The sequence below is a fragment of the Elephantulus edwardii genome, unplaced genomic scaffold, assembly GCF_000299155.1.
Source record: "Elephantulus edwardii isolate Elephantulus edwardi_28Jun2011 unplaced genomic scaffold, EleEdw1.0 scaffold00070, whole genome shotgun sequence".
In the NCBI taxonomy this organism is placed as follows: Eukaryota; Metazoa; Chordata; class Mammalia; order Macroscelidea; family Macroscelididae; genus Elephantulus; species Elephantulus edwardii.
In genome coordinates, this window is record NW_006399820.1 from 3,827,169 (window position 1) to 3,844,082 (window position 16,914).

General features: G+C 37.1%; 1 protein-coding gene across 1 annotated transcript in view; it reads left to right on the plus strand.

The window, feature by feature from the left end:
- Nucleotides 1-15,079, plus strand: part of DCDC2 (doublecortin domain containing 2) — a 347,591-nt gene extending 332,512 nt beyond the window's left edge. Inside the window, exons 9-10 of the mRNA XM_006888654.1 lie at nucleotides 9,257-9,553; nucleotides 14,975-15,079. Of these exons, the coding sequence (XP_006888716.1) occupies nucleotides 9,257-9,553; nucleotides 14,975-15,079 (402 nt within the window). The remainder of the gene's footprint in view (nucleotides 1-9,256; nucleotides 9,554-14,974) is intronic.
- Nucleotides 15,080-16,914: the final 1,835 nt, after the last annotated feature.

The window sequence follows — 16,914 nt, forward strand, 5'->3', positions numbered from 1 at the left end:
TTAAAAAAATGTAAAATGGCATGTCAATATGAGCTTAGTGTATAATTAACAGTAACTACCACCCAAAAAGTCCCAGACGTAACCTGAAAAATACTTACAAAGAAGAACAGTTGTGAGTGGACCGTTTTTAGGGTTTTTTTTTAAAATAAATAAAAACACATTTTCTACCAAAAAAAAAATCTCTGTAATGTTTCTTCCCAGATTACACTAAAATTTTCTGTAGAAATCCAAAATTGTTTTCAAATCGCATTCTGTATTTCCCCTTGGAGAAATATTTCAAGACTCACTTAGTGCTAATGGTGACTTTGTAGATAATAACTACATGGACAATGAGAGTCAAAATGGTATAAATTTCTTGTCTACTGTGCTCTGATTATTTAGGTCATACATATGAAAAAAAAAATTCCCAAAACCTCAAACACAAACATCCAGAAATCAGTTGCCATCAAGCTTGTGGTAATCCTGTGTGTTTCAGAATTAAACTATGCTCCATAAAATTTTCATTGGCTGTGATCTGTTGGGAGCAGATTGCTCAGCCTTTATTCCAAAGTTTCTCTGCTCAGATTTGAGTCATCAGCCTTTCAGTGAGTAGCTGAGTAGTTTTGGGATACCCACAAAAACCATTTGTGCCACCAGCACATTAGTCTCATACATAAAAGCAAAGAGAAAATTCTTACACAGCCTTGTGGGTTATAGCCCATACATCTATTGCTCTTTCATGCTTGCTGGCATGTCCATCTTCTTCACCTCTGTTTCTACCCTATTTTCAGCCTGCTCAACAGCCTTCTGTGTGACTGTATGGACACAACAACTAAGACCTAACAAGTAGTGTTGAGCAGTGAGCGTCTAAGGGAAAACTTGAATAACCTGCTTACTGACTGTTTTCTGTTTAATCTTGGTGGTGTGAAATACTGTGGTCCTCAGAATATCTTACAAGCAATTTCTTACCCCACCCCACCCCCCGCCAGTGAAAAAGCATATCTTTGGTATAATAAAATAAAATGTTAAGACTTTTTTCTCCCTGACAGAATATAAAAATTTGTAATTATGACATTTGGCTGTGTTTATCACAACAAATTGTGGTTAATCTTGACGAGGATGGGAATCTCAGAATACTTGAATGTGCTTAGGTGAAACCTGTACTTGGACTATGAAGCAGTCCTCAGAATGGAACAGGGAAACACTGCATTGTTCAAAATCAGTAAGGGAGAGGATCAGGGTTGTGTCCTGTCTCCATATCTTTTCAATCTATATGCAAAACAGATCATTTGGGAACAGATTCATGGGCTTTATGAGGAGAAATGTGGCCTCAGGATTGGAGGAACGTTCATCAACAATCTACATTATGCAGATGACACAACCTTGCTTGCTGAAACTGAGGTGGACCTGAGTGCTTGCTGCAGAAGGTGAAGAATTGTAGTCTTCAGCATCAAAAAGACAAAGCGTCTCACCACTGGGCTAATTGACAGCAATATGATGGATGAAGAAGAGATTGAGGTTGTTAACAGTTCAGTTTGCTTGGCTCCACATTAAACACTCTTGGCACTAGCACTCAAAAATTCAGACTAATTGCATTAGGTAAATCTGCTGTAGGGACCTTTCCAGAGTACTGAGGAGCAACAATATCAGTCCATTGTCTTTGAAATTACTTGTTATGCATTGGAGAACTGAATAATGACTAAGGATGATGATAGAAGAATTGATGCCTTTTAGTTTTGGTGCTGGAGAAGAGTCTTGAACACACCATGGACCACCAACAAATAAGTCTATCTTGGAGAGGGTAAAGCCAAATGTCTCCTTTGGAGAGGAAGACCCACATGAGATGGATTGATACAATAACTAGGGCAATGGGAATAGGTGTGTCAGAATCAGTGAGACTGTCTCAGGACAGGCAGGCTTCAGAGCTATTGTACATAGGGTTGCAATGAATTGCAGGTGATTTGATGGCATGTAACCACAATTCCAACTTTCTTGTATTCAAAATGATATTGTTTTGTATTTTTTCCTGAACTATCAGCCAATTCCCCTTATCTTCCTTGTATACTTACCTGGTGATAAGCATAGTAGGTTATACTCTAGGCTGTTAAAGTTTATGGTTCATATCCAACAGCTGCTTCATATGAGAAAGATGGGAAAAATCCTTCTATAAAGATCCAGGTACTAGGTGATGCGTCAATGTAAGTCAGAATAGACTTGAAGGTGGTGGATATACTTGCCAAGGAACCCCAGTGGTTAAGTATCTGTCTACTAATAGAAAGGTTAACATTAAGTGTGAAGTTGCCAGCTGCAATAGTTAAGTAAGAAGTAGTAGTAGTCAGCTTCTGCTAAGATTTACAGCCCCCCTGGAAGTCCTATGGGTTACTCTGCTCAATGGTCACTTGTGTTGGAATAAATGACAGAGGGGGTTTTATTTATTTTTTTCCATAGTTGCCAAATTTAAAGCACTAAATTAACTTTTTTTAAAAAAAGACTTGATATCCCAGAATGATTTCTTTGGTAAAAAGAGAGGACTTGCAGAAAAGGACACTCATTTTACAGACTGGAGAATTAAATAGCTTGCTCAATGTTGGATATCTGACTAGGAAGGAATAGACTTCTAACAATAAAACCCCAGCTTCTTCCTACATTATCTTTAAAAACTGATTACTTCATTGAAGAAAATGATCGCTCCAGGACAGAATAAATCACAACAAATAAACAAGGTTTTTAAGACACTATAATGCGCCGGGTACTGCACTAGATTCTTTACATAATTTCATTTCCCCTCCCTATCATTTATTTTTTTTAAATTTCCAATTAAATGTACGTAGCAAAATGCGCCATTTCAACACTCTTTACATGTATATTTCATGATTGTACATGTTTTATTATGTCTCCATTTTACAAGTGAAGAATTTTAATCACACATATATCAGATAATACTAGTCAATGTATGGTCGGGATTTGAACCTGGATCTTTCTTCTTTCACTATGTTGGCTCAGAATTAAAACTCCTTCAGGTTTACATACATCCAAATAGAAGTAACAATGCCTAATCATAGTTTATAAAAAATATTTAGTTTGTTATTATAGGCAACTCAAGAAGACAAAGCAAAGTATTATAAGAACTATACAAAGAGCTGGAGTCAGAAAATCCAAGGAGGTGAACTTGCTCAGCATTTCTTAAACTGAAGGAACTAAAGAATAAATTCAAACCTTGTGTTGCAATACTTAAAGATATTATGCACAGAATGATCCAGGAAGCATAAAAAAAGATGGAAGGACTACACAGAGTCACTATACCAGAAAGAACTGGCTGACACAGGAGAATTTAATGGAACAACATGTGATCAAGAGGCAATGGTGATGAAAGAGAAGTTCAAGCTGCTGTGAAGGAATTGGTAAAAACAAGGCCCCAGGAATTGATGGCATACCAATTGACATATTTCAGTAAACACATGCAAACTTGGATGTGCTCACCAGGTTGTGCCAAGAAATCTGGAGGACAAAAACCTGGCTAAGTGACTGGAAAAGATCTATCTATACTAATTCTCATTAAAAAAAAAAAAGGTGACCCAACAGAGTGTGTAAATTATTGAACAATATCACTAATACAACATTCAAGCAAAATCTTGCTGAAGATTATAACAAAATGACTGGAACAAAATGACATAGAAAGAAGAGGCTGTGGCACTAGGGACATCATAGCCTATGTCATATGTATCTTAGCTGAAAGCAGAGAGAACCAGAGGGATGTCTGTCTGTGTTTTATTGATTATGCAAATATATTTGACTGTGTGGACCACAATAAATTGTGGCTAACTTTGAGAAGAATGGGAATCCCAGAACACCTGATTGTGCTCATGTGCAATCATTACTTGGACCAGGAAGCCATCATTAGAACAGAGCAAGGAAACACTTCATGGCTCAAAATCAGGGATGCATCTTTTCTTCATGACTTTTCAATATATATACAGAACAGACCATTCAAAGACTGATCTTTATAAGGAGGAATGTGGCATCAGGATTGGAGGAAGACAACTTGCATTATTCAAATGATATTGCTTGCCAAAACTGAAGACGACCTGAAATATTTGCTGCAGAAGATCAAGGACTGTAATCTTCACGATACATCAAAGCTCAACATCAAGAAAACAAAGATTCTCAACACTGGGCCAATTGGCAGCACCATGATAGATGGAGAAGAGATTGAGATTCTTAACAATTTCACCTTGCTCAGTTCCACAATCAACACCTTTGGTATAAGAAGTTAGAAAATCAGAAGGTGAATTACATTGAATAATGCTGTCAGAGGCCACAGTGCTGAAGAGCAAAGATGTCAGTCTGGAGCACCTGATCCAAGCCATGGTCTTAACAATTACTTGGTATGCGTCAGAGAGTTGGACAATAACTAATGATAGAAGAAGAGTCAACGCTTTTGAGTCTTGGTGCTGGAGAATAATAGTATTGGACATACTATGGACTGCCAAGAGAACAAACAGGTTTGTCATGCCAAGGGTGAAACTAAGTTGCTTCTTGGAAACAAGGATTTTGAAGCTCTGTCTCACATACTTTGGGAATGTTGCCAGAAGGGGACCAGTCCTTGGAAAAGGACATTATTTTTGGAAGGGTGGAGGTGACTGCACAGGAGAGGAAGACCCCAGATAAAATGGATTCACACAGTAACTGGGATAATGGGGATAGGTGTGTGAGAGACAGTGAGATTGGCTCAGGATAGGGCAGCATTCTGAGCTGTTGTAGTTGTGGTGAGTTGCAACTGACTTGATGACAAATAACAACACAACAATAATAGGATATAGATTCTGGGCCTTGAATATGTATGAGAACAGATTTTTGTATTGTAAGTATGACATCACCTTTCCTTTGGAATGGGAACAAATATAGATCTCTTCCAGTCACTTGGCCAAATAATTGTTCTCCAGATTTCTTAACACAACTTGCTGAGCACATCCAGGGCAGCATCTGTTAGCTGAAATATGTCAATTGGTATACCATCTATTCCTGGGGTCTTAATATTTGCTATTTCCTTCAAAGCAGCTGGAACTTCTTCTTTCATCACCATGGGCTCTTGCTCATATGTTGTTTCATTAAATTCTTCTGTGTCTGCCAATTCCTTTCGATACAATGACTCAGAATATTCCTTCCATCTTCTTTTAATACTTCCTGGATCATTTAACATTCTGCCGAAAGCATCCTTGATTATAACAACTCGAGGTTTGAATTTGTTCTTCAGTTCCTTGAGCATAAGATATGCTGAGCGAGTTCGGCCCTTTTGATTTTCTGACTCTAGCTCCTCGCACGTTTCACTGTAGTATTTTGCTTTGTCATTCCGAGCAGCCTTTTGGAATCTTCTGTTCAGCTCTTTAGTATCTTGAATTCTTCCTTGTGCTTGGGCTTCTCTACGTTCCAGTGCAATCTTCAGTTTCTTCTGACATCCATTTTAGTCTTTTCTTCCTCTTCTGTCTTTGTAATGACCATTTGCACTCTTCCTGGATGATACCTTTGACATCCTCCCACAACTCATCTGGTCTTCACTCATTAGTGTTCAACGCCTCAAACCTGTTCCTGAGATCATTCTGAAATTCAGGTGGGATGAAATTAAAGTCCTATTTTGGCTCCTGTGGATTTGGTTTAATTTTCTTCAGCTTCAGCTTGAACTTGCATATGAGTAGTTGGTGATCTGTTCCACAGTCAGCTCCTGGCCTAGTTTCCACAGCTGATACTCTCTAGTGGTTCTTTCCACAGATGTAATCATGATTCCTATACATACCATCAGGTGAGATCCATGTGTATAACCTGCATTTATGTCTCTTAAAAATGTGTTTGCAATGAATAAGTCATTGATTGTGTAAAATTCATTCTCACTCCAGCTCTATTTCTGTCACCAAGTCCATGTTTTCCAACTGCTGAATCTTCTTCTCTGTTCCCAGCTTTTGCATTCCAGTCACCCATTAACGTCAATGCATCTTGATTACATGTTCAATCAATCTCCAACTGTAAAAGTTGCTAGAAATCTTCTATTTCCTCTTCTTTGGTTCTGGTTGTTGGTGCATATATCTGAATGATAGTGGTATTCACTGCACTTCCTTATATGCGTATGGCTATTATCCTGCTACTCACAATATTGTACTTCAAGACAGATCTGGAAATGGCTTTTCTAACTATGAAAGCAACCCCATTTTTCCTCACCTTTTCATCTCCGTCATTATATATCATATGATCGTCCTACTCAAAATACCCTATGGTGATCCATCTCATCTCACCAATGCCTAGTGTGTCAATATTTATGCGTTCCATTTCTTTCTTAACAATATCTAATTTTCCTGCATTCATGGTTCTCACATTCCATGTTCCTATCACTAGTGTCTGCTTACAACTGTTCCTCTTCCTTTCTATTTCCATACTCTGTTGCCCTTTCAGTCATTCTACGTGTGTTCTGTTGTACATAGGGTTTTCAGAGGCCTGCTATTTTGGAAGTAGATGGCCAGTCCTTCTTCCTTGTATGTCTTAATCTGCATGTTCAGATTTAGAGAAGTATCCAGCAGATAAGCATTTTACAGAAAGAGTGAAAGTATATAACTTCTTGTGGTATTAACCATTCGTTTTAGTGTTGTCCCTGCCCTTGGCACAAGTGTCTTAACCCACTTATTTCTTTATTCCGCCATCCATCAATATATCATCCACTTCTACCCACTTCCTTCAACATCTGTCTCCCATTGTCCAGCCCTTAATAGTTTATATCTAAAGCTTTCTTGGCTTTTGTGATTCCAGACATGTCAACTGCTAACAGTTTCTTATGCTGTGGCCAGAGTCTCCTAAGTTTAGTGGTAATGTGTCCCTAATAAAGGTGATGTGTCCTGTGGAACTGGTGTGTAGATAGTTTCTTCCTGTGGCCCTCAGGTCAACCGAGTCCTGCACAGCCTTGGGGGTCCTCTATTGTTACATGTGTGGGTGGGGATTTTCAGCTCTGTTGTCTTGCCTTGCTTTCTGCCTATGAGGCTTTCTTTCTGCCCTAAGCGTCCTGCTACTCAGTCCCACTCAGCCTTGGGGGTCCTCTACTATTGCCTGCGTGAGAGTGTGGAAACTATAGATCATTGATTTCACATGCAAACAAGATTCTGCTGAAGATTTTCCAAAAACGACTGGAACAGCACATCAACAGAGAACTGCCAGAAGTCCAGGCTGGGTTTAGAAGGGGTCGTGGTACTAGGGATATTGTAGCTAATGTTAGATGGATCTTGATGAAAGCAGAGAGTACTGAAGGAATGTCTATCTGTGCTTCATTGATTATGCAAAGGTGTTTGACTGTGTGGATCATAACAAACTGTGGCTGACTCTGAAAAGAATGGGAATCCCAGAACACTTGATCATGGTAATGCGAAATCTATACTTGTAACAAGAGGCAGTTGTCAGAACAGAGCAGGGAAACACTGCACGGTGTAAAACTGGGAAGGGCGTATACAAGGGGTATGTCCTGTTTCCATACCTTTTCAACCTGTATGCAGAACAGATCATCCGGGTGGCTGGGCTCTATGAGGAGAAATGCGACATCAGGATTGGTGGAAGATCTATCAACAATCTGTGTTATGCAGGTGGCACAACCCTCCTTGCTGAAACTGAGGAGGACCTGAAGCGCTTGCTGTAGAGGTCAAAGACTGAACCCTTCAATATGGATTGAGGCTCAATGTCAAGAAGACAAAGATTCTCACTGCTGGACCAATTGGCAGCATTAGGATGGATGGTGAAGAGATTGAGATTTTTCACAGCTTTAGTCTGCTTGGCTCCACAATCAACACTCTTGGCACCAGCAGCCAGGAAATTAAAAGACGTGTTGTGATGGGAAAGTCTGCTGTTAGGGACCTCTCTAAAGTACTGAGGAACAATGGTGTCTCTCTGAGGTGCATCTGATACAGGCCATGGTTTTTGTAATCACTTGTTATGCATCAGAGAGTTGAACAATGACTAGTGAGGATAGAAGAAGAGTATTGAGGGTACCATGGACTGCTAAGAAAACAAACAGATTCATCCTTGAGAGGGGTAAACTGGGCTGCTCCTTGGAGGCAAGGATTCTGAGGCTCCGTCTAACATACTTTGGACATGTTGTAAGGAGATACTGGTCCTTGGAGAAGGACATCATGCTTGGGAAGGTGGAGGGACAGCACAGGAGGGGAAGGTGCTCTAGGAGGTGGATTGATTCCGTGACTGGGGTAATTGGGATGGGTGTTTCTCAGACAGTGAAATTGGCACAGGACAGAGAAAACTTTAGGGCTGTTTTACATATGGTTGCTATGAGTCGCAAGTGACTAGATGGCACATAACAACAAGTATGACATCAACTTTCTTAGTGTGTGAAAAGTGCCTCATTCATATTAGAAAACCTTTGTTTATATCTGAAAGCTATCACTGTTGGAAGTAAGGATAGAATCTTTCAACAGATATCTTTAGTTACCTCCTCTTCTGTGGTAGGCACCCTCAGATATTGGCTATAAAGCTCAATTTCCTGTTTGACATGAGAATTAAGAGCATTAGTTCTATAGTCACTTGCTTAGTTCAGATTCTGCCCCTTCCACTGAACACATTATAATTTGGGGATATATACTTAATAAGGCTTGTTAGTAAGGGGGCTCTGGTGGCTTAGTGGTAAGAGTTTACACTGGCAGCTCAAAGGTACTGCTTTGAATCCTCCAGTCATTCCACAGGAGAAAGATGATCTTCTCTCACGTGATTTACCATCTTTGAAAACCTACTAGACAATCTGCTGTAAGTTAATTCTGACTTGATTAAAACACCAATCACTTAGTAAGGCTAGGTCTTAGCTTCCTCATCTATAAAATGGAAGTAATACCAATCTCATAGGACAGTTGTGAGGATTAAAGTGTAAGATCGTGAATTGGATTACACAATTGTAAAGGTTAGCCCAAACCACTTCCAGTTTACTCCTGAACTCATTGGAACACTCCATTGGGTTTCCACAGGAGGATATTGCTTATCTTTTCCCTGAAGAGTGCCTGGTAGATTGGAATTGCTGGTATTTTTAGGTCAGTAGCTCAATCTGTTACTCACTATGTCACTAGAGTTCCTTGTATACTATAAAATCCTAAGAAAATAGGATGAAGTTTTATTTGACTGTACTCTGTTAATGATTATTTAATAATTAGAATAAAATTCATACTTACTGAATATTTACAATAAAATTAGTAATTTAATTGTAATGTTCCATGTAAACATCTATTATAGTTCTTCCTTTTGCTTTCAGAGGCCAGCAGAAATAGTAGATGAGGAAGAAGATCAAGAGAAAGAAATCAAAGATACAGAACAGAAAGATTTTTCAGGAATGAATGGAGAAGTTGAAGAAGTCAGTGATCAGGCAGCTACAAACCCAGAGCAAGCCAAGGAGACCCTGGATCATGGAGAGGAGCAGGCAGGCGCTGCTCGTGTAAATGCAGGCACTGATGAAGAAAATGGTGAGGAACTGGACCAGGTTAATAATGAGCCTCAGTCAGAAGCAGATGAGGGAAAAAAGTCTCAAGCAGTTGGCGATGGACAGGATGAGGTAATTTTGTTACTAACATTCACTGTGTACATGCATGAATGTATGGTGTGTGTGAGCTTGTATGCATGTATGGCTAGGGAATTATTTAAGCATTTAAAACTTGAATTTGAAGCAAGGAATTGGAATAGCATAGATATAGTTTGATTGCCTACATTGTTTAAATTAGTTAAGAAGTGTTGTCATCATGTATTTGTTAGTCCACATGTTAGTCGGTTTGGTGGTCATCCATCCACCCATTCATCTACCTGCCCATCCAACTATCTATCCAGTTACTAATAATTTAAAAAAATTAATAAAATTACAGAGGCCTCTAAGAATATATACAATAAAAGAGAATGATGATTAACAAATAAAAATAAATTTAGAAGGAAAGTTTCAAACTTGAGAAAACTATCAGGACTAGTGAGAGTAAAAAGTTAATGATATAACATTTACTATGTCTATTATAAATAACTCTTGGTTCTCTGAAAATGTTATATGCTGTATACTTTATCTTTCTTACATGGATTAATTTAATTTAATATTCAAAACTTAATAACATGTCATTCTATTTATTACTGAGAGAGGAGAAAGAAATATCTGTCAAAACCACCAACCACTAGTCCTAAAGCAGGGTATTCTGAAGTCTTGGCATTCTTCCATAGGATAGATGAAGGTCCATGGTGATGAATATGAAATATTTGCTGTCAGGCTGTGTAGAGTCTCATGCCATCATCTGAAGGCAGGTTGTATTCCATGGCCATTTTCATTTCAGTGAATTTCCCGAGGTTTTACCATCAGATTGGGTCTCAGCTCTTTCAAGGCAGTAACTTCTGACAACAAACTATGATGAATAGACTTTTCTTCTCTCTCTTATTTTGCTTGCAGAGACCAAGATTAATTATGGAAAAGTGCAGAATGTTCTCAGGGGTCAGTTTTCAATGACAAGTACAAAATATCTAATCACTTACCACTTATGTTAACCATTCTTAACATATACATGAAAACAGTCAGTATGCTTCTTTCACTTTCTTTTTCTCTCAAGGTGAGAAAACCACAGTCTTATTCTATAAAAAATTCCTTATATGTCATTCTATACCATAATTAATGTTTAACTAAAAATTGGACCTAAAAGTTGTTGGTAGCTAAAATAAAAAGAGAAACTCAGTTATGAGATTCAAGAATGAATTTCTGAAGGAAAAGAAAAAAAAATTTCTCAAGATAAATAGAATTCCTTGCCCAAGGGAATAATTTAAGGAAAAACAATAGTGTAGACAGCAGTTTCAGTGTCATTTGTAGGGCAGTTGCAATAGTAGGTTTCGTGTAGCATACTTTATTTATGATCTGAGTATACATTTTTCTAGTAGTCTAGCTAAAGTAATGTTAAACCTTGAAGTAGATTTTATAGAAATGAATGATCACCTGTATTTCATCTTCCATAAATATAGTTTTTTTAAAAAAATAGGGCTTTGATAGGAACTGAGCGTCAGTCAAGATGGGTGTTAACTAATTTAGGAAGATCTTGATGGACAGGAGTTCATGGTAGGTATTCGGAATGAATCCAGCAAATTCTTGGGAACTCAATGATCAATGTATGGCTAGTTAACGATTTCAAGAACTACACAAATATCCAACGTGGTGCATTTACTCACATCCAATGTGGTGCATTTACTCACAGTGACATTTAATATTATTTAGCTCTTTTTTTTTATAATGAGAATATCTTTATTCCTCTTGGCCCTGAAGTCATAGCACAGATATACTACAGCAAAACACAAAATCATACACTAAAAAAACCTCACTACTATCAAGCTCATGGAAACTCTGCCAGACAGAGTAGAAGTGTCTTCTAGGGTTTCTAGATATTTATGGTCTTGGGCTGCCTCATCTCCTCTCTCTTTTACAGAGTGGCTATTGGGTTTGAACAATCTGTTTTTGTTGAAGAGCTTAATCCTTTAACTGTTGCAGCACCAGGACTCCTTAAGTATACTTAAACCAAATATATAAAAAACTAGATATCTATGAGTTGCATATCAGAGATTAATAATTAACTCTCTAAATAGTTATTATCTAATGACTCAAAATTCAATAATACTCTGTTTCATGTTCCATGTATTAAGCAAAGTCAGATATGATTGTAGGAAAATGTTAGGGAACTCATATGACAAATACATGAAAAAAATAAATGTCATTTATTGAGGTTTTTATTATAATCTAGTTAGTATTTGAGTATGGAACAAAGTAGCATTGTGAAGGTGATATAGTTCCAGAAATACTTTTAGAAACTTTTTACAGCATAAAATATGGAATGTAAGATGTTTTACCTGGAACTCCTCTCTATTGTCCTTTAGACTGGTGACCCTGTTATGTCTGTGGAACCTCTAATACTCCATGGAGCTGTTTGGAAACCAGTGAATTCTATTCTCATCACCCTCGATTTTCAGCCTAGTGAGAAAAAGATAAATAAGATTATATCAACATTAAGATATAAGAAGTCAAATTGGCAGGGACAAGAGTTGCATTTGGAGAAATGCTGCCTTTGCATTTTTATTTTCTCCCCTTCCTACTAGTAAAGTTTTTGTTGATAGCTGCTATAGAGTCAACTCTGCACAACCGAACAAAATACGTACACATCCCTAGGATTGCTTGTAGATAAAATCCTTGTGATCCATAAAGCCATTGTCTGATTTTACTAAGTAGATCACTAGGTCTTTCTTCCTGTTGTTGTTATGTGCCATTGAGTCACCTCCTACTCATAGTGACCTTATGTACAATGGTTGTGAAGTCTGCCCTCTCCTGAGCCTGTCCATTTTAAGCTGAACACTCTGTTGAAACTCTTTCAGAGCAACAGGCAAATTTCCACTGACAGATAGATGAGTTCTGGTGCACTGACTGAGAATTAAACTTTTGTGTGGAAGGTGAGAGTTCTACCAGTGAATCACCAGTAATTCTAGCCTTTGTATGGGTTACATTCCAACATAAAGAAAATGAGATGTCCATTAACTGTGCCAATAAACAGCATAATGAAAAATTTCATGCAGATTGACGTTATCAAGGATTTGATTAGACTTGGAATCACAGTTAGTACCATGGAAGCAGCAGCCAAGACATATTAAGCAAATCTGTTTCCAAAGACTTCTTTAAAATGCTAAAGAACTGTGCTGAAAACACTTTAAAATAATAAAGAAACTGGACTACTCCTCAGCCAAGCCAAGGTATTGCAATTACTCATGCATGTGAATGCTAGACAGTGAATATGAAAGTTAAGGATGCTATGGGCAGAATATTACTTGATCCAGGAAGGAACACGAGAAGATGGAAAGAGTACACAGAGTCACTGTGCCAAAAATAAAAAATAAAAAATTGGCTGACACAGAAGAATTCCTTGAAACAATATATAACCAAGAGGCAATGGGAATGAACTAGGAAGTTCAAGCTATTCTGGAAGAATAGGTTGAAAAAAATTCCTGTGGCAAAAAAGGCCTCAGGAATTAATGGCATACCAATTGACATATTTCAATAAACAGATGCAACCCAGGATATGTTTACCAGGTTGTGCTAAGAAATCTTGAGAACAACTACCAGACCAACTGAGTGGAATAGATCCATATTTATTCTCATTCCAAAAAATGTAATCCAACAGAGTGTGGAAATTATCATACAATATCATATCACGCACAAAGCAAATCCTGCTGAAGATTATCCATCTGGAGAAGAGTATTGAAAATACCACTGCCAAGAGAACAGACAGATATTTCCTGGAAAGGTTAAAATCAGATTGCTCCTTGAGGCAAGGATTCTGAAGCTCTGCCTCACATACTTTGGGCTTGTTGCCAGGAGGGACCAGTCTTTGGAGAAGGTTATTGTGCTTGGATAACAGGAGCGACAGCACGGGAAGGAAGGACCTGGATAAGATGGATTGACACAATAACTAGGGTAAAAGGGGTAGGTGTATTAGAGACAGTGAGATTGGCTCAGGATAGGGCAGTTTTCTGAGCTATTTATTGTACATAGGGTCTCTATGAGTCACTCAACGACATAACAACAAGAATTGAAGCTTTTGGATGGTGATGAGGTGTTGTTAAAGATCATTTACTTCACTGTGGAACTCTGGTAGACTAATAGTAAGAAGTTGTGCTACCAACCCAAAGACACACATTTCAAGTCCACCAACTGCTTTGTGGGAGAAGGATGGAAAATCCCCTCCCATACAATTTACAGTCTCTGACAATCCGCTGGAGGGTCAACTATGAGTCAACTCCAACTAACAGACTGCCAAATGAATCAGGCAGTCTATCTTAGAAGTGAAACCAGAATATTCCTTAAAAGTAAGGATAGTGAGAGTTCATCTTGCATCCTTTGGACATGTTATCAGAAGAGACCAGTCCCTAGAAAAGAACATCATGTTGGGGGAGGGGGACGGAACACCATAGTAAGATGTGTATAAAACTACAAAGAGGAAAGGAGGAGGGAAGGGGGGAAATAGCAGTTTGATGAGTAGAAGTGGAGGTTGAAGGAATTAGGAAAGATCCAATGGGGACATGAAAAGATGAGGCATGGTAGGCATAGATCATTGGTGATTAGTTGTATCTGACATAATGCATATGAATTGTTACATGAAACAGAATGTGAATGAAGGAATGTGTGAAACATAATGTATATGAATTTTGTATGTAAACCAATAGAAAATAAAATAAAAGAAAAAGAAGACGACCTTCAGAGACGGATTGACACTGTGACTGTGACAATAGGCTTAAGCAGAGCAGAAATTGTGAGGAAGACGCAGGATCTGGCATTGCTTCATTCTGTTGTCCATAAGATGGATCTGAGTTCGGGATGATGCCTAACATCGAACAACAAGAGAGACAACTAAAATTAGAAAAGATTCAGGCATAAGAACATATGAAGGGAGAACTGCTGCATTACTCCCCTCCTTTTTCTCTGAAAATATTAAAAGAGGAAGTATAAATTAGAACTGTAGGGAAAATAAAACAAACAAGCAAAACCAAGTTGAACATATAAGAAATGTGTGTGTGCTCGGGGCGTGGGGGAGAGGAGATGTGGTGGGGATTGTATACCAATGAAAGAATTTTACTTTTCAAAGAGAGGAGTGAACTGGGGGGCAGGGCTGGGCAGGGAGAAAAGTGTAACAATGAATGAATGGAAATCCAAAATCTCTGTAAATGTTCATTAAAATTAATAAAATAAAATTTTAAAAAATGTGTGATTCTGAAGTATATACTAGATTATGATCCCAGGAAGTGACTCTGAAAAGGAAAGGTTGAGAATAGCATGTGTGCTGGACAATGAAATTTGAAAAAACAAAAGAAACTCAAGGACTGTTTCTAGTTTAATATTTATATGATTAAATGGAATAGTAAGAAATGATGCTACTATCTTTGAAAACAAACGTTTCTCTTGTTTTGGTTTCTTTTTCACCAGGCTGAATTAGACCCTCAAAGACCACCACGACCAGAAGTAAAAGTCACTAGTCCACAAGAAAATGACAACAATGAACAAAACAAGGACTATCCTGCTGTGGCTTAGACGGGCTTAAAAAAAAGGATATATGGATGATAAGAAAAACGAATTGCTGTAATACTTGAACAATAAGTGTACAGTTATTGTTAACTATGATGTGACAATATGGTTGACTACTACCTACCAAATTATAAAATTAGTGGTTCAATGGAAAGACTAGATAAGCTTTAATAACTACTAAAGGAAAATGACTTTATGGGGTGCTTTAAAAAGTAATTTAGAAAAATAATCAAGAGACTAAAAGCAATTTTCCTCGGAAAATTCTCCTTGTCTTTGTAAAGATTGAAAAGAATAGGGTCACTCCCATTATATACTTTGTTGTATATTTTAGGAGGGAAATTTATTAGTAGACAGTAGCTTATTTTAAAACTATCCATGAAGGCTTAACATTTTAAAAGAAGAATGTTAGGAAAGAATGTACTATTTTCTTAAAACAATAAACTTTGGAATGAACAAATGGCATTTTATTTTCAGAGATAATTTGGAGATGGAAAGAGAGTGAAATGTCTCCACTACTTCTTTATATTCTTTTCTTTCTTCCTCCATAACCCAAATCCGCCTTAAACAAACTGAAAAGACAGTATAGTAGATTCATTTTGGAAGGAGAAAAACATCTTTCAGCATGTTTGTAATTACTGTTGTCCTGCATCTCCTTGAAATGATTCTGGGTTTTAATTGTCTTGGTTTCAATGGCACACACTCAAGGAGGAAAGCTAAAGGGGCATAAAATTATGTAATATAAAAGATCTGGATGATTTTGCAAATTCTGATGTCATATGGATTTTCAGCAATCTAGTCTACTTTTATCAACTGTATTTCTTTCTACACTTTTATTCTATTAGAAAATTAGATTTTGGCGATCATACCAAAATTTAGTTCTCCCTAGGGTTTTAGTTTTTTCCCCCTCAAAACCAAAAGACAATATAATAATAAGAAAAACATGGGTTATATGAAGAGTTTTTCATTGCTCAAGTTTGTTTGCGTTCCATCTAATTTCTATTAGGATTTTTTTTTGCCATAGTTTTGCCCCAAGAGTTTAAGCAGATATTTGCTTTAATGAATTACCAAAGGTGAAATCTTTAAGTAGATTCCTTTCCCTACAATTATAAATAATTTGAGGGAAATTGTTGAGGAAAAAATTTAAAAATTATCATACTGGAATCAGTTCCTGGTCACGCATTTTGCTGACTGATTAAAGTTACAGGTGCCCTGTTATGTATTTATCAGAAAAATTATTATTGCATTTGATTTTTTTAATTCTTAATAGAAAATGTCATGCTTCCTTAAAGAAACTATTAATTTTTATCATGTTACAGAATATTCTTTTTATTTTAAAGAGACTGTACTTTTGAAAGTATAGCTTCTACTGCTTTTAATAAGATTCCCTATTCATCATTAGTTTAAATGCTTTTTCCTCTTTAGAATTTATAACCAATAATGGTTTCAAAGTAGTAGGCAGTTATGAAAGCACTTAATAATGATAGATAATGTATTTTCCTTAGAAATTATTTAACTATTTTCCACAAATTGGAAGTATAAGCGAAGATTATAATGCTACAGTATTGGAAAGAGAGAATGATATCAGGTATATTAACCTGGGAAAATGACTTCTAAATAGAGCACTATACTTGTATATAAAATGTAGATTGTTCTTCCTAGAATAGTCATTATTGTTAGGTGAACTTTTTTCAAATACAACACTATAAAGCATTTATGGAGTATAGGCAATAATCTTGTATTGCTAGAGAAACAGGCCAATTGTTCTATTAATGTTAAAATCCCGTACCACCGTTGGGTAGGTACATACTTATTTTTTAACTGTTTATAAAAGCAAGATATTT